This window comes from Marmota flaviventris, chromosome 9 (assembly GCF_047511675.1).
Source record: "Marmota flaviventris isolate mMarFla1 chromosome 9, mMarFla1.hap1, whole genome shotgun sequence".
NCBI lineage: Eukaryota > Metazoa > Chordata > Mammalia > Rodentia > Sciuridae > Marmota > Marmota flaviventris.
Window position 1 is genome coordinate 7,093,764 of NC_092506.1, and position 22,434 is coordinate 7,116,197.

Below are 22,434 nucleotides of genomic sequence, written 5' to 3' on the forward strand. Positions count from 1 at the left end.
CTGCGGCGGGAAGCGCAGGGGGCGGGGACTCCAGGCCTGGCCACGGTCAGACCAGTGTTCAGCAGGAGGCCAGGCCGACCTAGGCGCCTCCTGCCACCCTTTATGCTGGGCCCACGTTCTGGCTGAGGAATGGGAACAAGTGTACCTGCCTTCCAGAAGGACACCTTGCGTCCAGCCCCCCTCCAGCACTCAGCAGGTGCCCAGGATGCCCAGCCCCAGACTCTGGGTAAATGCTCTATACACCTGTCTCATTTATTGTAGAACACCTTACAAAGGTGTCCTCATCACCTCTTTAAGGCTTGGAGTATTTGAGGTTCAGAGAAAGGCTATGGCCAAGGTCAAGGTTGAGGAATGTAGGATCCATAGGGCTGGAAATTTTTGAACATACTGGAGTGGGAAATGCAACACAACCACCTTCATATCAAGGCTTCTAAAGGGAACAGGATTGTGGGGAAAAGGACCCATCTTACCTGGTCCCCACCTTGGTCTGACCCCTATCTCCTTCATCCCTTAGCCCCCTTCCATGCACATCCACCCTTAGCCCCCATCGCTACCCTATACCCATTTTCAGAGAGAAGAAACTGCCAATCAAAATCAAAAATAGTGTTATTAATTCTGGTGTCTCTGAAGCACGAAAAAAAAAATGACCAAAAAAAAAAAAAAAGAAGAAACAACCCTTGCCACATTTCAAGCCCCAGGTCCAGGACAAGGGGACCACCCTTGCAGGCAGTGCAGGCCCAGGGACCAAGTCAGTCCTGGCCATGGGCTCAAAGCGGGACCAGCCCATGGATTTGGCTTTTAGGGCCTGGCTGGGAAGCTGACTGCCTCAGTTTGGGGTACCCAGGCCGTAAATTAGGAATGAGATCAGGGGTCAAGGTCAGAGGTCCAGGTCATTCAGTTCTGGTACTTTGGCTGAGGCAGCCAGAGGTCAGGGTTCAGATGTGGGAGCCAAAGCCACTCAGTTCTGTGGTCCAACAGAGAGGGCCAGAGGCAGCAGAGGAAGTCCAAGTTACTGAGTCCTATGATGGGATCCAGTGGACGCCAGGCTGCTCAGTATTGGTGCTCCAGCAATGGCTGGGCAGCCGGACTTTCGCGTTCCTCAGCAGGGACAGGCCAGTCAGCTGGGGCCTCAGTGGGTGTACCACTCTCGGGAGCACTGCTGTCCAAGCAAGAAATATCCTGTGCTGCTCTGGGGGGTGAGGCCTCAGAGCTGCCATCCGGGCTGAGGCTGAGGTCTAGAGGCACCTGGGGGAGAAGAGACAGGTTGGCAGGAGAGCAGGATTGAGCCTTCTGCAACCCAACCCCCCAACAGGCCCTTTACCTGAGATTTGGGGGTGCCTCCTTTGGGGCTCCCTGAGGCTGGTTCTCCATCAGATCCTCCCAGACCCTTCCGACCCCCCAGGCTCCACTTTCCACTGGGCCCCTCAGAACCGAAACCAGGACCAGGGGGCCGCGAGGACCGGGGACCCTCAGTGGGAACAGGTGAGGCAGGGGGTGGACCAGGGAGCCGAGGGGGAGGCCACTGCAATAGAGCAGGGGGGCGTCCATCACCAGAGCTGCTCAGGGAAGGCCGCGGCCCCCAGCCAGGGCCTGGTGGGAGGGGTTGGTCGCCACTGCCTGTAAGACACAGATAAGGGAGCAGACTTCAGCTCGGCTGCCATCCTCACCCACCAAGTCAGCCCAGCCTTGCCTGCTCACCTGCTGTATTCTCAGGCGTCGGGTGTGCCAAGGGGGGATTAGCACTGAGGGAAGTCAGGCCGCTGCCCCCACCACAGTCCGAGTCATCCACATTCCCACCGCTATTGCAGCCAGCACCACAGCCCTTATGAAGCCTGGAGGTGGGGAGATGAAAGGGTCGGGAAAGACAAGGCTGCGGCCACAGGCCTCATGAGCATAAGTCCCCACCCCCAGAACAAGTCATCCAATGTCTGGGAGCCCCAGGTCCTCACCTCTAAGGGCCTTTTGACAGAGTTTTCAATTATGCTTAAAGATGAAAGGCCACTGTCAGCTCTAGGGAAAAGGGGACACCTCTGGGGATGACAGCTCACATCAGTTCTGGGAGGGGCCATTTTCTGGGGTTCAAGCCCTAGCTCCAGCACTTCCTCACTTGAAGACCTGGGCAGGAACTGCACCTATGCTCCCTCTGAAGCCCAGCACCTCAGCCCTTTATGAGGCCTTATGGACTAGGGGTGGCGGCGAGGGCTCACCTCTCCCAGCTGCGCAGGAGCCAGCGGGTGATGGCGCCCAAGCTGATGGGGCCGCCCCACAGCGCTCGCAGCTGGGGGTGGCTGCCAGCCAGTGAGGTGGTGAGGGGTGACACATAGATGGGGTAGCCCAGTGGCTGGTCACAGGAGGAATTGATCATGTTGCGGAGTGCCTGCTTGGCGTTCTGGATGCTGCCACGCTCAGGGTTGCGGTTACGCAGGAACACCAACTCCTGCTGCTGCCCAGCCCACAGGCCACGCACGCACTCGCGATTCACCTGTGGGCAGCCACACTGAGGGTCAGGGATCTAGCTCCATGGACAGGGGCCTGGGCTGAAGGGAAGTAGGCCATCCCCACCTTGATGACTCGGAAGCTGAGGTGGCGGCGGTTTAGCATGATGATCTTGTACTCATCAGATGCATCGTCCATGACGTGGCGCAGTGCCAGCAGGGAGGGTGTGTTGCTGAGGATGGCACTACGCCAGGCTGGGTCACCTTCATGTGAAATGACCAGCCGCTCCTCGTTGGCTGCAATGGCATCATACAAGGCCGCAGGTTCCTCATATTCATCTGGGGATGTGAAGTGGTCCTGGCAGGCGGGATGGGAGGGCAGGAGTCAGGGGCCCCTGCACTGAGTGAGCCTTCAGCCCCCACCTGCCCAAGCAGCCTGGGCACACCACTCTCCCACCTGGTGAAGCTTGAGAGCCATGCGAACCCCAGGTGCCACTACACGGTGAAGCAGGTCCATGTCGGCAAAGACCCACTCATCACGTGGGGAGGTGATGCGAAAGTCCCCCTTGAACAGAGCGTGTAGGCCATAGAGGAAGGGCTCCAGGCTGGTCAGGGAGGAGGAACATGGAGGTGAACGAGGGGTGGGAAGGAGCCAGGCATCTCAGGTTTCTGAATCATGTGAGCTGAGACCTTTCCTCACACTGAACCTCAGTTTTCACATCTCTCCAAGGAAGCCAGTCTCTGCCCATGTCCCTCAGAGTGCTGAGGAACAGGCAAAGTGATGACTGAGAAGCGCCTGGCCCATATGAAACAAGCTACACCAACAGGAAAGACCAACTCGGTTTCCAGAGCCACTGAGCTCTGCACACATGGGTGAAGGGAGAGTAGTAGACCAGCAGGACACATGCACTCACCTGGCAGACATGCTGTGAGAGGCTGTCCCCAGGGCTCGGCGGCCCAGTACACACAGGCCAAAACACAGCGTGACCAGCGGCGAGTTCCAGTCCTGGTCCACGGGCTGTGGCACAAGGAGCCCCATCCCCAGAGCCCCATTCAGACCTGGGACTGGGAACTTGAGGTAGGGGCCAGGGCCCAGGCCAAGGGAGTCTCAGGGTGAGAAGAACCCAAATGGGAAGGGGAGAAGTGCAAGAGGGTTCAGGTCCCCAGAGGCCTGGTGGGGGCAGCCCCAGGGTAGTGGTGGCCCAACCTGGCCACGCCGGGAGGCGCAGTACTGGATCCACTCGAGGTGCACAGCACAGAAGGAAGGCAGCGAGAGGCCGGAAAGGCGAAGGTCATAGTCCTCATCCACACTCAGCGAAAAGGTGGGATCTGAGTCGGCATAGCCGGGGGCTCTAACGGGCCGCAAAGCAGCTGCGATGCCCTCGTGGCTCAGCCAGGCCTCCAGCTTTGGGGAGCGGCTCACATAGTAGATGATGCTCTGGGAGAGGAGGAGCAGGTGTTGGACTGTGTGGAGGGCAGCCCACCCCTGCCCCAGCACTGGGGGGAAACATGAAAAACTTCTGCCCCAGCCTAGTTAAAGTGTTTCCTAGGATATCCACCTTCTGCAGTTCAGCTCAGCTCCCCAAGGCCACAAGGGCAAGTGAGCTCCACCCCCAACCCAGGGCCATGGAGGGTGGGAAGCCAGTAGGAAGTGCCCCCACTTACAAAGCGGACTTGGAGGGTCCCACCCTGCAGCAGATGCTTGTATACAGTACCTGCTCACCTTGTGCTGTAGGCCCTAGCACCTAACCCATTTGTAAAGAGGCACTGACAAATGACAGTCTTGCCCCATGTCAACACAGCAGGGCAGGCTGAGCTGGAATTTGAAGATGCTGTGGGATCCAGATCTCAGGTTACTTTAGGCAGCCGAAGCATGACAGTAACAGGGCCTTCTCCTCAGAAAAAAGGCAGAGGCACAGAACCTTGTGCCTGAAGTTGGGGGCTCCTGGACCTCTTATTTAGAAGCACTGCTGATGTCTAAGTAGGAGTTGGGCAAAGGGAGAGGAGTTTTAGGAAGGCAGGTAGCTGGCACCACTGGGATGGAGAGGCAGCGTGAGGCTGGCAGCTGCAGCCATTGAGGTTACGGGGATTCCATGTGCCACCCTGAGACAAAGCCAATGGGGTCAGCACTTTGTGTGGCTTAAGAGGTGGGAAAGTCTGGGCTGGAGAGGGTTATGCAGCTGGTAGCTGGCAAAAAATAGAAGGTATCCTGCAGGGCTGGGGATGTGGCTCAAGCAGTAACACACTCTCCTGGCATGCGCGGGGCGCTGGGTTCGATCCTCAGCACCACATACAAATAAAATAAAGATGTTGTGTCCACTGAAAACTGAAAAATAAATATTAAAAAATTCTCTCTAAAAAAGGAAGTATTCTGGGCAGCGGAGTGTCCAGCAAGGTGCCTATAGTGGGGCATGGAGAAGAACCTGAGTAAAATGACCAGGGTACAAGATGGAAACAGCCAAGGTCTCCTACAATTCCTGGCAGGGGAGAACACCTGAAGTTAATGGCTGTGTTGGGATGGAGGCTCTGGCATGGCTTTAGCACAGGCAGATGAGTGACAGTCTAGGGACGGCTGAGCCGTTGCTTTACCAAGAAGGCATCAGAAAAGTAATGGCATGAGGGGGCAGAATGGCTATGGGGCAGCTTTAGGCTCCAGACTGGCCTTCCTGACCACCTAGAATGTCTCCACTCTCTGGGAACCATCACAGCCCCCAGAAAACAGTGCTGCAGGGGCAGGGGGAGGAGCTGGCCAGGCACACATTAGTGCTTGGCTAACTTGCCAGTGTCATTCTTCCTGTGACAGCCTCAGAGTGACTCTCAGGGAGAAAATGAAGACCTGGGCCCGTAAGCAGCAAGAGCTCCCACCTGAGAGCAGTGCCTAAGAGTCATTAGGTCCAGGTATTGTCTGGGTGCACTTCACCGCTGCACAGGCCTTGCAGCTGTGGGCCTTCTTGCTCTCACATCACTGTCCTCAGGACCAGTCTGAGGCTATCACCTCAGCTGTAATGAGGTCAATCACCCTGGCTCCTCCTCTCCCAAGGGTGGCTAAAGAATGTGGCAGGGTCTCGAACCACCTGGCTTAGAAGGGCTAACCCTGAATACAAGGTATGGCCACAGGCATCCGTGGGGGCTCATGGCTCTGGCTAAGGGCTGCACCACATCTGCCACCCACTGTACTCAGTGACACCCACAGGAAGGGCAAGATGCGGAGGAGGCACCAAGGGGTGGCCAAAGCTGTACGGAAAGGGCTGGGCCTGCCTGGCCCATCTCAAGGGCTGAACAGGACATGTCCCCAGCACTGCCTCCTACACTGGGCCCTCCATGTGCCCCGCATGGCTGCCTCCCCTGCACCCCCAGCCTTCCAGACTTCACCCCATGCTCCACACATCTTTAGCAGTGCCATCCCTGTGTCCTCTGGCTCCTCTGCCCAACCTGAGGCAGCTTCCCATGGGACAATGAGCCAGGCAGGGCTCATCTCAACCTACCAGCTCAGGCCCAAGATCAGAGGGCTGCTCGTGGCTTTGAGTGGGGTCTCTGTGAGGCAGCAGGGTGACTGGGCACAGCTCTCAAGATGGGACAGGAAGATGGATAGGACCTTGACCTTTGGGTGACCTGGGACTGAGACTGTCCCATTCTGGACCATGTCTTAGAAAAAGTAGGGGGAGGGACTGGGGTTGTGGCTCAGCAGTAGAGCGCTTGCCTCGCGTGCATGAGACCCTCAGCACCACATAAAAATAAATAAATAAAGGTGAAGATATTAAAAAAAAAAACTCCTCTTAAAAAAAAAAAAAAAAAAAAAGTAGGGGGAGCCTCAAACTGTTCTCCAAGAGTTCAGAGGACAAAAAGACCAACGGAAATTACAGTTGCTGTAACATGTGACATGAGTAGGTTGTCTATGGGGTGCAAAAAAGACAGCTGGGAGCTACTTGTGCTTACCCAAGGGGAAACCCGAGGAGGACAGGCTCCCCTGGCCCCCAGCAGGAAACGTGCCAAGCCCCATGCGAAGCTCCAAGGCAAATCCTAGGAGCACATGGAGGCCTGTGTGATCACCACCCACCTCACTCCTGCAGTATCCTGTTCTGATCACCATAAAGCCTCATCATGTCTGTCATCTCAGACCACAATACCACACTTCTCAAGGGTTGTACTGAGCCATGACAAGGGAGGTAACTTTCCAGGTGCACAGAACCCTGAGAAGGAGCCCTATATCATTCAACACCCACAGGCCCCACCAATCCCCACCATGCCAAACAGATCTCAAGATCCTCTGGCCTAGCTTGGAGCACCCAGGTGGAGGCACAGAGCATACTGGCTAACCCTAGGCCTGGGTTCGATGCCCAGCTCTGTCTTTTTTTCCTAATTCTGGAGTCTCACATTGATCATTTCACCTCTGCTATCTGGTGGTGGCACTGTGGAGCATGATTAAATTGAGGCCTCTGCTTCCCTTGGATCAAACAGGCTTCCAACATTCTAGAAAACAGAACTTGGGATGCTCCTGGTCAGAGAGCATCCACCAGCAGAGACGCTGCTGCCTACCAGGTGCCTGCCGGCCGTACCTTGACATAGTAGGTGATGAGAATCTTGCGGAGGTCAAAGACCTGCAGCATGGAGGCGGCGTTGTTGTCGCTAATGCTGTAGCCCTCCAGCACGTACTTACTGGCCGTCACCTCCCAGGCCAGCCAGCGCTGCCCAAAGGCGGCATTGAAGGACAGGACCCGTGGCAAATGGCCAGGCTCACAGCAGCAGCAGCCCTCATCCTCCTCTACACCTTCGGTGATGGCCTCCACCTCACGCTGCTGGCAGTACGTGCCTGTGGGGGAAGAGTGCCCAGTCAGGGACACTAGGACAATCCTTGCCTGCCTCCCCCAGCAAGAGGCCAATGTAGCACTCGAGGGCTGCTGCCACTCACCCTCCACCAGGCATAGTGTGTGGAAAGGTTACTGAGTGAATGGCAAGTGAACCCCTTCTTTCTCTTAATTCCCAGCAGCCATAGTGAGGGAGACTGGAAGAGGCAGGGGTCTGCTCCCTCATTTATAGAGGTAAAGATGGAACCTCAAAGAGGAGAAGGGACTTGCTCAAGGTCATAGTGCCCATGAGCTATACACTCTTGGGCTTCCTGAGAAGCTGCATCCTGTATGTCTTCCTGCAAGGTAGAGGCAGGAAGACACTAGCCCTGCTCTCTAGGGGCTGTGCGTGGTGCCTGAATGAGGCCTAGCCTGAGACCACAGAGCAGGCCAGGTGAAGTTAGCACAAGAACCCAGAACTCTAGCCCCCAACTTTGACTGTAGCCATCTCTGGCGTCAGTACAGACCCAAAGTCAAGGCACACAGAGGGCTTGGCTGGAAAACCTGTCACCTCACAGCTTAGACTGGGAAACCTTGACCCAGGGAGCAAGAGCTCCTTGCCTGAGGTCACCCAAGCCAAACTGGACATGAATGCAGTCCCTGCACACAGTGCACTGCTCAGGACCCAAGCATGCCTGCACCCCCATTCCCAGGCTCAGCCCTGAGGCTCACCCCGGAACTCAAGGCCACGCAGCTGGAAGGTGACAAGGCCATTGCCAACCTCGATGAGGTGCACTAGTGCATTGAGGTAGTCGGAAGCCAGGACGAAGCAGTCACCAGGGCCATAGTTGCCCCAGCGGCCCAGCACCAGGTCCCCACACAGCGTGTGCTGCAGTGAGCGCGTCAAGTGCTCATAGAAGATGGAATTGAGGTTGTTGTCATCAGCGCCTGGGACCAGGGCAGATAAACAAATGACCAAACTGACACGTGAGAATGGCTCCTTTTAGGGGAAGCCCTGCCCGGAGCCTCTGGACAGCTGGATACACACCAGGGTTCCGGTCCAGCTGCGTCACCAGGCGGGTGTTGGAATGATCCACACGCTTAGTGCTGTTCAAGAGAGCGACGGCATCAGAAAAGGCGCAGCCACCGACAATGGTGACGATTTCCACCTGTCGAGACCTCCTACCCAGGCTCCACCCAGGTCCTCTCCAAGTCCACACCCCTGTGCTATGAACAGAAACTACCTATGATAGCACTAGTAACACTGTCACAGATAAGGAGGACAGGCTCAGGGACATGAAAGGACTCACCCAGACCACACAGCCAGGACTTGGGGAAACTGGCATCTCATCCAGGCCCACCTATCTCCCTGAGGCTTTGTCTAGGTGCAGGGTTTGCTCTCATGGGATCTGCTTCCACAGTGTCCCCGCTATGCCCAAGCATTCACACACTTGCTGCTGGGCACTGTCCAGTCTGGGCTTCAAACCCCCTCCCCCTCCCCGGCCAGGCACTTGCTCCTTTTCCCATAACACTCACTTGTAGTCACGCTCCCAAAACTTGAGAGGCCTTGCATAAGACATGATGAACACTGCACTGCCCAGTAGAGGATTTAGGGGTGTGGAGAAGAGCCCTGAGAGCAGGGCCTGGACAAACAGCATGGCCGAGTCTGGGCGTAAGTCAAGGAGACAGCAGACACACAGGATCTCCCAGACTCCCTCCCCATTCCCTGCAGCCCCAGGCCACAGCCCTCCCTGCCCACCCCACCCAGAAAGCAGGCAGCAGATACGTGGTACTGCGAAGGGCTGGGCAAAGGCGTGGAAGGCCGAGCCCCAGGTGATTTGCCAGGGAGCGATGTAGGTCAGCACAAAACGCAGCTTGTACAGCAGGTCCCACAGCTGCAGGGTGGGCAAGAGACACAAAAGACGTGTAGTATCACTCATGAAGGTGGGGTCAGCCAAGCCCCCAGACACATGGCCTCCTTCAGAATCCTGGGGTCCCACTGGGTGCCTATGTGGGGTCCAGCTCAGTATCATTCCCAGCACCTTCTCTATGGTTCTGGCTTGAGGCACTTGATATCATGACCAACTCCTGACTGTGCTCTAAGGGCACATTAACCATTTAATTCACGTGATGACCCTGGAAGCTGTTTCCATTTTATAGATGGCTTAAGGTGAGATTCAGAGAAGGAAGAGAAAATAAATGACTTGCTCAGGCCATGCAATTTGGTCAGTAGTAATGCTGTGGACAGTGGGACTGAATATTAATAGTCCCAGGTCATGGCCTCAGAGGAGCCAAGTTGGGAGGCCCACCACCCTGGGCCTGGCCAGAAACAAAAAGTGAGCACCCCTGTGAGTGAGAAAGGCTCAGGCCTGTAGGAATCCCAGCCACCATAACGGGCATCATGCACACAGTAGGGAATGGTCCTTTGTTCAAAGTGACCCGTCTCAAACCCTGAGTGTGAAATCCAATGGTCTAGCAAAATATCTACATGCACAGGCCCCAGGGCTTCTGAAACAATTCTGAATTGTTCTCTAGGGCCAAGGCTGGCAGAGAGGAAGAGCTCAGAGTCTGGCTCTTTTCCAGAGGTCAAGGTCGGGTCCTAACTATGCTGTTTCTGAGAAAGGTGGTTATAGGGTTGGACAGACATGGGGTCAAATCCTGGTTGACTGTCAATTCCCTGGAGGGCCTAAGGCAAGTCATTCCACCTCTTTAAGCCTCAGCTTCCTCTCTGCAAGGAGAGACAGAGATAACCTCTTCCCTGAACAGCCAACAGCAGGATTGTCCGAGAGGCAGGTGACAGGCCCCAGGGACATTCTTCCCCCCACCCCCCAGGCTGAAGAATTCTAAGCCACAGACCCCACTCCCCGCTCACTTTGCTGCAGAGCAGGGACATGAGGAAGTAGTCCAGCAGAAAGCCCTGGGAGAGGCGTGGGTAGTCAAAGTGGAAGAGCAGGACTGTGAAGGCCAAGGTCAGGTACTGCTGGGGTGGGCAGCAAAAGGCCGAGCGCAACAACTTCAGACCAGCCACAGTCATCAGCAGTGCCCGGCAGCTGTGGGTGAGTTCAGCAGGGCTTAGGAGGCAGTGGGTGCACATGCCCCATCTCTCACCTACCCTGGCCCGAGTGCAACCCTATTTCTCAGCTCTCTCTATTCAGGTAGCGTCTGTTCTCTTGAACCAGTGACTCTCAGGCTCATCCCTCCAGTGCAGGTAAAGTGCATCAGGAATTGGGGCCCCACTTTGGCTTTCTGGGCAATCTTGGTCACCACCCATTACCCATTCCCTCTCTGGGCCTTAGTTTCCCCAATGGGAATCAAATGGGAAGATAGGTAGCACGGTAGTCCTCACTAGAGGCAGAATTTGTCCGGGTGGCTGACAACAGTGTGGGCATCCACTGTGAGAGCATTGAGCACCACGGCAGGGTAGATGAGATACTTCTCGACACACTGCAGGCCAGCATACAGTTTCTCAAACCACATCACTTGGGCAGCGCCTGCAACATGGAGGTAGAACTGTTGCCCAGCACCTGGTCCCCCACATATGCCCCTCTTCCCTGGGATCCAGAAGACTAACCACAGCAGGACCAGAGAAAACCAAGGAGGGCGGACAAACCAGGAGCTGTGTGTCCTGGGTCCCCAGAAATTTCAGCATGGTGAGGAGGAACTGATCTTTGGCAGTTGAAATAAAGTAACGGGCCCTAGCAGAGCCAGAGCTCTGCATACCACTGGGCTCACCACAGGCTTAGGGCTGGTGATTTGTCCTGTTTACTATCTACGGAAACAAGGCTGATGAAGGCTACTCACTGGGGATGGCAAAGGTGATGTACAGCAGGCTGGGAGGACAAGCACATGGTGACCCCAAGCCACAGACCCTTCTGAGGGGCAAGGCTCCCTGACTCAAGCTGGTAAAAACTACAGAGGGATACTGGCCCAGTGGCCCAAAACCTCCCATTGTTTAGAAAAACGAGAAATGTGACCTTCCTTATCACAATTCAAGATGATTAAACACAGGTTGGAGAATATTTTAAGTTGCTGCACAGCCCAGCAACAATGCACACCGGATGGCTCTAGTCCAGCAGAGACCAGTTTGCATTCTGGACAAGAGATCCCTTCAGGGCCCTGGAATTCTACTTTTTCCATCTCCTCAGAGACAAGGAAGGCAGAAAAGGGGAGGCACACGTGGGCTGAGAGCATAACAGGGCCACGCCAGGTCATGGTGAGAAGAGTGGGCACAAGAGAGCAGGGATGGGTGGCAGGGTCAGAGTGGAGAGGGCAGCGATGGCGAAGACTGCCCCCTACTGTCACCCTGAGCCAAGAAGACCAAGACTCCCACCAGGCCACTCAGTGCTTGGGCCTGAAGGGTGGTGCATCAGGCATTGGAGGGGAGGTTCGGAGGGGAGGTACGGTAGGAGGGTGCACTCACCGCGCACTTCATACTGGCTGTACTCCAGTGGCTTCAGCACGGGCTGTGAGAGGCAGAACCAGGGCAGCTGCTTGCGCAGCTGTGGCAGCAGGTAGTGTGTGAAGAAGCCCACTGCCCCGGCCAGCGCGTACAATACAAAACCCAGCACCGACTGCAGAGAGAGAGACCAGATGCTTACTCAGGGGCTCAGCCCACCAGACCAGGCAGGGGCCTCTCAGGGCCTCAGGTCCAACACTCTCCTGCCAAGACCCAAGAAGGGCTAACTGCACCACACGAACCTTTAGGGCAATGAAGACGGTGCTGGCGCTGATGGCGAAGGTGAGCACAGCAATCACCACACACATCACCAGGTCGGAGTGCAGGACCTCACGCTGAGAGGTGGAAAACACAGCTCACTGCCCAATGCCAAGGCCTGCACACCGAGCCCTGGCCCTGCCACCATTTCCCTACCAGAGACCCACACTCCCGCCCCCTCACCACAGACTGGCGCATTTTTTCTGGTAGCGGGTCTGGGGGCTCAGCTCGGGCCGTCTCCAGGCTCCGCTCCTCTAGCTCAGGGAAGAGCTTGCTCCGTACCAGGGACCTGGGGGGAAAAACAGTCAGGGGGTGGGGCTGCTGCTCTTCCTAGCACAGGCCTCCAGGGCCACAGGAGACCAGGATCCATGTGGGTCACAGGCACATGCACGATGCCCAGGTCCACAGACACAAACGCACATCCATGGAGCACGCACACATGTGTGCATGGACAGGCACATGCAGCACCCACCAGAGCACAGTGGGGTCGCTGCTCTGCCGGCTCAGATGGTAGGACAGCGCCACCAGGAGGCCACAGAAGACTGAGAAGAGGACAGGGACGTGCTGCTCTGGCCAAGGAGTCTGGGGAGAGAAGCATGCTGGTCAAGAGAGGTGAGGGTAAGCATGGGGGCGGGGGTATCCCCACATGAGAAGCCGCTGCTGAGCCCAATTCATGGCCCTGTCCCAACAATCCCACAGACTTCAGCATGCCCCCCATCCTGCAGGCCACCTTACCTTGATGGCCCCGAGGCAGAAGCCGTAGAGAAGGGCAGCAGCCAGAAGGCTGCGAGCAAGACTGAAGACTGCAGTGAGCGGGCTGGTGGCAGCTGCATGGCACGGAGGAGTAGGCAAGACCCAGCTCTTACATGTGGGCATGCCCACCTCACCCCTGCCCACCATCCAACTCCCAGAAGCCCAACTCCCAGGACATCACCCCTAGCCAACTGCTCTCTGCTTGCCCAGCCCTGGGGGGCTTCGGAACTTTTGGCACTCTCAGGTTGATACCACGTGCTAGAGGAAGGCAGGGGCCTGTATCTTGTCAGGGGTCTAGATGAAGAAGGTGGATCAGCAAGGGCTGGAGCCACAGACCCAATTCATAGGTCCTCTAGGGCCTGATACTACCCCACCCCCAAGCCACCTGCGGACATCATACCTGTGCCCCCAAAGCCATGCATATCTATCTGCTCCAGCAGGTACATGAGGCAGGTGTTGACCTGGGGCAGGAGGCCCAGGAGGAAGACGAAAGGGAAGCATAAGGTGAACACTGGCGGGGAGAGAAAATGAGGGCTGGTCAGTCTGTTGCCCACCCTCCTGGGCTTACTCTCCCAGACCACCTCTACCCTGCCAGGCCTCACCAGTGGCCACATCTCGGGCACAGAAGAAGAAAGAGGCAGAGAAGAGTGTGAGGCCATAGAGGGAGACGGGCGGGAAGGGCTGTGCTGAGCCCAGGGCATCCAGCAGCCAGATGAGCAGGCAGCAGATGCAGAAGTAGACGGGCCGGCTGTATGCGATCACCCAGTTGTGGCCCTGAGGAGTCAGCCTATGAGGAGCTGGCCTTCCTTGCTGACGACCCCAGAGGCATGTGGACATGCCCACATGCTCCTGGGCTGGCCCTGGGTCCAAGCTAGAGAGCCAGGCAGGGTGGAGGCAATGGGGCTAGTGAGGGAGCCCCGCCTCTTTCCTGCTAAGACCTCCTCCCACCTGGCTTCAGCCCCTCCCAGGGCCTCCCTGGTGAGAGGTGCTGCTCAAGGGTACTCACGTGCATGGGAGATGCCGCATCAGGCTGCACACTCTGAAAGAGATAGGGCTATGTTGACAACAAGAGCCAGTGCCCACAGGAGCATGAGACACTGGAATCAGAGCAGGACCCTCAAGTGCCTTGAGCTTAGTGTTCTCAACTATCAGATGGGTGGCTGCCTACAAAGGACCTTAAGCATCTTGTCTGCTTCCTAGCTCAGAGCCCTCAGACCTACAGTAGGGGGAAGGGGAAGGTCTGAGGAAAATTGGGGTAAGAGACACATGAAGCCAGGCCTGACCTTGAGCAAGGAGTACTGACAGGAGGCGATGACCAGGCAGAACTGGAAGACCCAGATGTCAGTGAAGAAGCCCTTGAGCAGCAACAGGTAGCCCAGGAAAGCAACCAGGCTGCTCAGCCCAACGCCGAAGATGTTCTCGACCACCCCCCGCGTCCTGCAGAAACAGGTGAGTCAAGGCATAGCCCTTCTGCCTCAGCACAGGGGTTCAGTCCTAAAGGACCATCTCCAGGTCTCTGGCTGTGCCAGCTTCTTGACCTCTGAAGATTCAAACCTACTATCTCACAGGGGGAGCCCAGGATGCATCTACTCTAGGAAGCCATCCTGTTGCTGCCCTCCATCCCAGTCTTTGACCTTCTAGATGCTAAAGGCTTCAGGTGCCAACACTCTTAAGACTTCCCTATGTCTAGCTCATGGTAGGCTAAGCGAGGCACACCACGTCAGGCACCCCATTATAAACACAAGCAGTACCCCACAAGCACTCAGTCATGGTGCCAGGTCAAAGCCCAATGGACAGGAAACCAGGAAGTGGGTTCCAGGCCCAAGTCCTCTATAGCAGGCAATAAAGATCACCTGACAGCTCTATCTGATTTTCTGGGCCTGTTTCCCCTCTGAAAATTGGGAAAGGTGAGACAAATGATTGTGAACTTTTTAGTTAACGGCATTCCATTTTTATATCAAGTCAAAGACAGAGGCAAAAGAAAACAACAGACTTCCAGGCATGGTGGCACATGCCTGTAATCACAGGTACTCAGGAGGCTAAGGCAGGAGGATCACAAGTTCAAGGCCAGCCTCAGAAACTTGGCAAGACCCTGTCTCAAAATGAAAAATAAAAAGGGATGTAGTTCAGTGGTAGAGTGCCCCTGGTACTGTAAAAACAACAGAATCAGACCAGTCAGATATGGTGGCATGTACCTATAATCCCAGTGACTCGGGAGGCTGAGGCAGGAGGATAGCAAGTTCAAGGGTGGCCTCAGCAATTTGGCAAGACCCTGAGCAACTTAGGGAGACCCTATCTCAAAATAAAAAATAAAAACAGCTAGGGATGTGGTTCAATGGTAGAGTACCCCTGGGTTAAACATCCAGTGCCAAAAAATAAAATAAATCAGACTGAATTGTTTGTCTTAAGCAGGGCTTTAAGAAAGATGGGTTGATGGGCTGGGGATGTGGCTCAAGTGGTAGCACGCTCGCCTGGCATGCGTGCGGCCCGGGTTTCGATCCTCAGCACCACATACAAACAAAAGATGTTGTGTCCGCCAATAACTAAGAAATAAATATTAAAAAAAAAAAAAAAAATTCTCTAAAAAAAGAAAGATGGGTTGGGCTAGGGTTGTGGCTCAGAGGTGGGTGCTTGCCTAGCACACGTGAAACACTGGGTTGGCTCCTCAGCACCACATAAAGTAAATAAGTAAATAAAGGTAAATATCATCTACAACCAAAAAAAAATTAAAAAAAAAAAAAAAGATGGGATTACTACAGTGGCTGCTTCACCCCGACTCCCTACCACTTGACCACCCCTCATACCCAAGGACCCTAAAGAAATGCCACTGCCATCAAAGGCACATTATGTTCTCTGAAGCCATGACTGTCCCCACTGGTTCACAGTCTCAAAGTCCAGGGTCCTGGGACCCCTAGGACTTTCTGGGGACTACGGGCCAAAGCAGATAGGCACTCACCGGTCCAGGAGAGCCAGCAGGGCAAGCCGCTCATAGCGCACAGAGGTCCAGCGGCCAGGAAAGAGCCAGTACTTGTAGCTATGCTGGGCACGGGGTGGCGCCTCCTCCATCAGTGTCTGCTCCTGGGATTCGTGCAGGGAGTCCTGGTCCAGCAGGTCAAACTGCAGTCCCCACAGCCGCGGCCATCAGCCCCGCCACCCCTGCCATGGTTTGTAGCACCACTCCCACCCTAGCACACTAGCTTGGTTGACCACGTCCATCAGCACAGTATGACCCCACCATCTAGCGGCCCCATGTTCTGCCTGGATCCTCCATTACAAGGACCTATTCCTTGCTCCAAGTTCCTAGGACAATGGCTGCTAGGAGCTCAATGGCTACAGGGACCTACCAGGCACCAGAGTTACAGAATCCCACGTCTATCTTCCCCACTCGGGCAGAATCTCCTGTTTCATCCAGTCCCAATGTAATTTACCTTGTCCTTCAGGACCTCGTACAAATATCATGTCTTCCCAGATGGAGCCATCACTGTCCCTGGGACACCCCACCCACACAAGTACCTAGTCCTGAGGATGGACTGGATGCCATGTAGCTGCTATGAGGCCCTGAGCGAGTTACTTCACCTCTTTGGGCTTGTTTTGCCCTTCACTGAAGCACTCAGGGGACACAGCTAAAGGCCTGGCCCTGTGCTGGCCTCTGAGGATACCATGGAGAGAGGCAGAGATATACAACCACTGTGGAGGCGGCCATCAGTTAGACAGCAAGGACAATGCTTCCAATTCTACACAATAGTTAAAAATAATAAATGATTCAGGAAAACAATGCTTGGTGGCTCCTACCACTGCTTGGGATCTACTTGTGGCTCTGGCTGTAAAATGTGTACATACGCATTTTTAGGATTATTTTCTCAACTCTGAGGTTGTGCTTTTTTGTGTTTCTCACAGACAGGGTCTCACTACGTTGCCTGGGTTGGCCTCAAACTCCTGGGCTCAAATGATCCTCCTGCCTCAGCCTCCCAAGTAGCTGGGAGTACAGGTGAAAAAATTATGGTTCGTGCATTCTTAATGTTTCTCATATCACTGCACTGACTGCATTAATTATTGTCCAAATTGGAATAGTTTTACAAGTAAAAAAGCATGCTATCGACAAATATACTAAAAGGAGAATTATTAGAAGAGAATATTCCAAACAATCACACAGAGTCAGGCACAAGGAAGAGTATGGTCACTGTTCGGCAAATTTGAGCTGTCACTTTTGCAAGTATCGCTGTGAACACCCATTGTACCTGTTAATCGTGGACCCCTCAGGATTAGGAAGGTACTCCAGACACAGTCACAGAATAAGCAAATGAACAACTTCCTGAGCCATTCAGCTTCAGTCTTGTACATCCTCAGCTAACCATCAAAGATCAGGATAGACATAGTGGAGTTTCTGAACTCTTCCTCAGGTAGCCTGTCCCTCCTGGCACCTGGGCAAGCTCTCAACTAAGGCCAGCCTCAGTGATCTGCTCACCCCTACAGACTCCTTGCACAGCCCTTCCCTAGATGCTCACCTCCGGGATCTCCAGCGGCACCCGGCGCACCTGCATACCCTGAAGAACCACAGGCCTCGGCTGCAGCAGGTTCAAGCCTCCTGTTGCCTCAGGAACATCAGCTGAGTGGAAGCTGGAGGAATGTGAGTGGCGGTCCCTGTGGGTACAGCAGCCATGAGAATCCTAGCCATAAGCAAGACCTAGGGTGGCATGGAATTGAGGCCAAGGCCAGGTAGGTGGGGCTGCCTATTCCATGACTGGAAACCCAAGGGACAGAGGAATACCAGGCTCAGGATGAGGCAGGTGACAGAAGTGCCCCCGTCCTAGATCCTAGCTAACACACATTGTCAAAATTGCACTCTCTTCCCCTCCTCCCTGGGCCCTGAGTGTCCTGGAAGCTTCCTGTTTGGAGTGCCCAGGAGCCAAGGCTCCCAGGGATCCCCACAAATCTGTCCTTCACTGTTCCCCATACTTCTCTCTTCCTAGGGAGCTGCCATGGCTCCTACCCCACCCCTGCAAAGAAAGAAAAAACTCCAGGTTTAGAGTGCTTCTCTGAAACGTAGTGTACCACATCACTGGCCTTAGGAGGCCCAGCCTGGAGACTCACCATGCTCCATTGGCTGCCTGCTCCCCCTGCTGCCCCACTGGATTCTCATAGCCACCTCCAGCCAGGCCGAAGGTATAGGAACGTCGCACACCTGAGACAGGAGAGTGGGAGATGAGGCAGCAAGGCAGGAACAGGAGTGCCAAGGCCTGACACACAAGGGCACCAAGGCCATCAAATCAGAAAGAACACCGTGATGTGCTCCTTGGCATGGCAGCCCAGTCCACAGGGATAAAAACCAAATGAGAAAGGGGCTGCAAGTCAAAAGCCTGGGTCTGTGGTCAGCCCAGCCTGGGTTTGGATCTCTGTTCTACCATTTGCTCAGCTATAGCCTCTGGTGGGTCTTGGTTTCCCATCAGCAAAGCAAGGAAGACAAGAGCACTCATACCCCAGAGACGCTGTAAGGACGGTAGAGGGAACACAGGCAAAGCACCTGCCATGGGGCTGAACACAGACTTAAGTGACAGCGCTGTTGCCAACAGAATGAAGACTGCCCCAGGAGAGCAAAACAGGTGCTGGGCAGGCTGAGGAGGGGCTCACCACTCTCGTCGTAGAAATAGTGCACGGCACCCTCAGAGGTGTCGTCAAAAGTACAGGCCTCGTGCACGTTGGTGCCAGCCCGGGTCAGCAGTAGTGAAGAGGCGAAGTGCAGGGCGGAGGGCAGCGTCAGCGCCCGGGAGTGGGAGGCAGCCCGGCCCCGCTGAGCCTCCTGCAGGCTGCTGTGGAAAAGGCAGCCCTGGGTCAGCACCACAGAGCCAGCTGGGCCCCTGGGCCCCTGGGCCCCTGGGCCGGGTGGCAGATGCTAACCTGGGTGGCGAGCCCATGACAGAGGCCGGTGGGGTGGGGTTGCTGCCTGCGTTGTGGCGCCTCCGGATTGCTTGGGTCCGCCTCACACTGCTTGAGCGGTCCCGCTTGCCTGTCTCCTCAGTCGCTGTCCAGAGAGAGGCCCCGAGCATAAGTGACAGAGGCTTGAACAGAGCTGGGGGAGTGACGTGGGGGCAGATGCTCTAGTATGGTGCTAAAGATCAGACCTAGTCCAACAACGCACTGGCTCTGGAGCCCAGCCAGGTCACCTAGCCATTCATGCCTCGGTTTCCTCATTTAGAAATAAGGACGACACTGATCTGCCCTGCCCCACTGGTGGCCAGGATGATGAGCGTGGATGATGAGTCTCCTCCGGAAGCAGAGGCTCAGGTGCTAACCACAGGACTTGGAGCAGGTGGCTGGACCCTGCTGACCCAAGAGGTTTGGCACATAACATCATTCAATCACTGGTCCACATCCATCTGCTGCCTGAGAGGGAGGCAGAGCTGACGCTAACCAGGTCCACTCCAGCCCGCCCCTTGCCCAAACCAACCCCCTAGCTCCCCTCCTGCCCCCTGCACCCATAGCCTACACTCACCTCCACCAACAGCACCTTCCTCAGGCAGCTCCCCCCGCCAGCCTGGCTGGTTGGCAGCAGGCCCACTGCGGGCCTCAGCAGTCAGCACAGCAGGATCCCCAGCAGCGAGCTCCACTCCCACCTGGGCCTCCAGCTCAGCCTTGCAGCCGGCCAGGGGAGCCCTTAAGACATCACCCCCTGCCCCATCCATGCTTAGCACACGAGCATGTGTTTTAGCACTGGCTGTACTGGGCGTCCGCTGGGTCCCATAGGGCCTTTTGGGGGGCACAGCAGTCCCCTCCTCAGCTCCATGAGGGGCCCGCCGCTTCCGAGGCCCCCCTGCTGCACCCTGGGAGCTCTCAGGGGAGTAGCAAGAAGTAGATGAGGAGCTATCAGTACTGTAGCGCCGCTGTGATCGGAGACTGGAGGCCGGGCTCAGTTCGCTGCCCTCACTGGTGTCTTCATCCTCGAAGAAGCCCCCGCCCTCAAGCAGGGACCGTCGAGGAGCACGGCCAGGTGGAGAGTGTCTTCGCATGGGTGGCCGCCGTTTGCTAGGCCTTAGTAGGGCCAAGTCCTTAGGCCGTACAACCAGGAGTGGCTCGACTGGGCCTGGTGGTGTCCCTGCTCCGATGACTGTGTCAAAGGAACGCAGTGTATCATCTGAGGGGACGCCAGCATCAGGTGAGGCAGGCAGCTCAGCCTCAGAGGGAGGATCTGTGTCACTGCCCTCAGGGGCTTGTCCACCAGGGGGGCTGTCCAGGTGCGTTGAGTTGGTCTTCTCGCTCTTGAAGCTGCTCAACGTTTCCCTGTCAGTGCCACTGAAGCAGGAATCTGATGAGCCAGCTTTCTGGGGTGTGGGCTCACCTGAGCCCCGCCGATCCAGGGGCTGGTAGCCGCTGGCTCCTCGGTGTTGTTCCCTTCGACTGCTGGTCCTCACCAGAGCCCGGTCAGGCCGGGTCAGGGTCAGAAAGCTCTTGCTTAGCTCCTGGCTAAGGCTCCCCTTCAGTAAGGGGCTCATGGGAGTGTCAACCATGCTGCTCCCACCCCAAGGAGCTCCATCTCCAGCCAGGGGAGAACGTTCTGAAGAGTCTGTGCTGGGGAGAGAGGGGTCTGGGACAGCTCCTGGGGGTGTCTGGGGAAGGTCTCCAACTGTCAGAAGAAAAAAATTAAAAAAAAAAACAAGAGCAGGATATACTGTATAACAGAAGAAAAAATGATGGCCAAGGGGGCTTAATGAACTCTGCTTTCCCTGAGGGCCAATCTAGGAAGGAATGCTGAGGATGTCCCATCTGACAGTACAAAGAGAATTCTACATTGGAGCAAAAGTTAGCTAACAACAGTCTTTCCTTGCAAGTAATGCCTTATAGTGCCCACTCACTTAATTTTTCCTGTAAACTGAGCTTCAGCATCTCTCGATCGGCAGAGGTCACTATCACATTGTTGCTGCCCTGCTCCCGCACCAGCTCCTTGATATCTGAAACCCATAGCACCAGAGGCATCAGCAGGATCCTGGAGCAGCCACAGGAGACCGTCCCATTCCATGCTACCATGTCCCAACCCTGTGCAATAGTCACTTACCCCTGAGGGGTCCAGAGTCTTCCATCCGGGGCAATAATTCCTGAGCAGAGAAGAGGCACAAAGGAACCAACAACTCAGGACCTGCCCACAACAGGAACTGGCTCCCAAAAGAGCAGTGGAAAAGCCAAGGTCTGGGGCCACTCACCGAGACCTGGTTGAAGCCAAACACGGAATGCTGAGAACTGCAGCGCACTGGGGGTGTGGAACTCACTTTCCGAAACACAGTCATCTCCACACCAGGGTCCCTGCAGATAGAAAGAGAAACAGACTGGAGCTAAACTCCAGAATGACTTCAGGACAAGTGCTAGGTAGCATTCACTCAGGGAGCCAATGTTCAGCCCCTCCTCCACCCCCAGAGGTTCAGGCCTAGGCAGCAAGAACCCTTAATCCCATCACAATCCCTGTCCCACCCACCTGGGCAGACTGCTGTCCCCCTGGGCAGGCTCTTCTTCCTGCTCCCCCATGGTCGAGTTGCGCTTCTCCACAATCTCTCCCTGGTCGAACATGGCATGCAGTCGATAGTTCACAGTCTTGATGGTAGTGAAGATGATAGCAACCACGAGGCAGTACACGCCAGCCACCATCAAGCTGGGGGGCAGGACCTGGAGGTGGCAGCAAGTCAGGTCCCTTCTCACATAGCCCTGCCCCTTTGGGATGTACCTGCCATCACTGCCATGGTTAGGATTCATAAATTCAGGAGAAGCCTCATCACCCCTCCATGCAGGCAGTACTAAAAACTAGAGAGATCAAATGAGAAGCTCAAGGTCACCCGACCCAGGAAAAGAAGGATTTAGCCTCTCCTCGCAGACACCCAAACTGCAGGGCCCAACATCCTAAGTACGTCCAGAGTCCCTGCCAGGCTGCTTCCATGACATCCTGCCCTCCCTGTCCCGGCATGAGTTAACAGGTGGCAGGAACATCTCACCATGTACAGCAAGAAGGGAAAGGTGAGCAGGAAGATCCAGACATAGAGGTGAAAGCAGTTGGAGAAGGTGCTCTGATGCGGGTCGAAGAACCAACCGCCGGTGAGCGAGGCCCACACCCCCTGGCGCAGGATCTGCAACACCTGAGACCCCATGGCCCTGCCGCTGCTGCGCGCGCCCCCCTGCCGGGACCCTCATGGGGGCGGCCCCCGGTCCATGCCCCGCCTGGCGCCCGAAGGCCCCGGGGCTCGGTCTCGCCCTCACGCCATGGCCTCCCCCAGAGGGGGAGGGGATCGGCGAGGCGAGGGTGCGGGCAGGGGGCGGGGCCGGCCGGAGCAGTCAGCGGAGTGCGGCCCGGGCACGGGGGTGGGGCTGCATCAGGGGCGGGGTCTGGGCCCCCACCCCTGGCCCAGAACTGCTCCGGGGTGCCGAACCAGCAGGCAGGCGCGGGACACAGATCGAGCACCCGTCGGCGGCATCCAGAGGTGGGCGTGGGGTGGGTGCTCCCGGAGTGCAGGCGACGACTCCCTTGGCTCCCGACCGGGGAAAGCCCCGGGACCCTGAAGTCCACTTCCGGGGTCGTAGGTCACTCGCTTGGGGACCTGCGTTCGTCCCGCTTCTGCCGGTGCCGGCCCAACGGGAAGGCCGGAAGAAGAAGCCGCGAGCCGCCAGCCTGCAGTGGCGCATGCGCCCGGTAAACCCAGTTAGGACCCGGAAAAGGAAAATCTGGAGGCATGAGAGCGCAAGCGCAGAGAGCTGGTGGAGCTGACAGGACGCG

General features: G+C 56.2%; 1 protein-coding gene across 8 annotated transcripts; it reads right to left on the minus strand.

The window, feature by feature from the left end:
• Positions 1 to 588: 588 nt before the first annotated feature.
• Positions 589 to 22,379, minus strand: Pcnx3 (pecanex 3). 8 transcript variants are annotated; one of them, XM_027944568.3, is made up of 35 exons: positions 21,659 to 22,379; positions 21,148 to 21,335; positions 20,879 to 20,978; positions 20,734 to 20,773; positions 20,534 to 20,629; positions 19,177 to 20,304; positions 18,582 to 18,753; positions 18,315 to 18,490; positions 17,778 to 17,868; positions 17,192 to 17,327; positions 15,643 to 15,803; positions 13,970 to 14,123; positions 13,693 to 13,725; positions 13,289 to 13,460; positions 13,087 to 13,197; positions 12,669 to 12,760; positions 12,406 to 12,515; positions 12,117 to 12,222; positions 11,918 to 12,010; positions 11,640 to 11,790; positions 10,566 to 10,710; positions 10,092 to 10,269; positions 9,006 to 9,114; positions 8,756 to 8,885; positions 8,268 to 8,326; positions 7,952 to 8,167; positions 6,992 to 7,245; positions 3,643 to 3,873; positions 3,350 to 3,453; positions 2,893 to 3,040; positions 2,563 to 2,793; positions 2,208 to 2,482; positions 1,699 to 1,832; positions 1,322 to 1,617; positions 589 to 1,245 (listed from the first exon to the last, which is right to left on the minus strand). In XM_027944568.3, exons 1-35 carry the CDS (start codon positions 21,809 to 21,811, stop codon positions 1,051 to 1,053), a joined length of 6,168 nt encoding a protein of 2,055 aa, XP_027800369.1. In that variant the 5' UTR covers positions 21,812 to 22,379; the 3' UTR covers positions 589 to 1,050. The 8 variants fall into 8 exon arrangements, with proteins under 8 accessions (XP_027800369.1, XP_027800370.1, XP_027800368.1 ...); XM_027944569.3 differs by having other exon boundaries at positions 15,643 to 15,785; positions 18,315 to 18,493; XM_027944567.3 differs by having other exon boundaries at positions 18,315 to 18,493.
• Between the last annotated feature and the right edge of the window lie 55 nt (positions 22,380 to 22,434).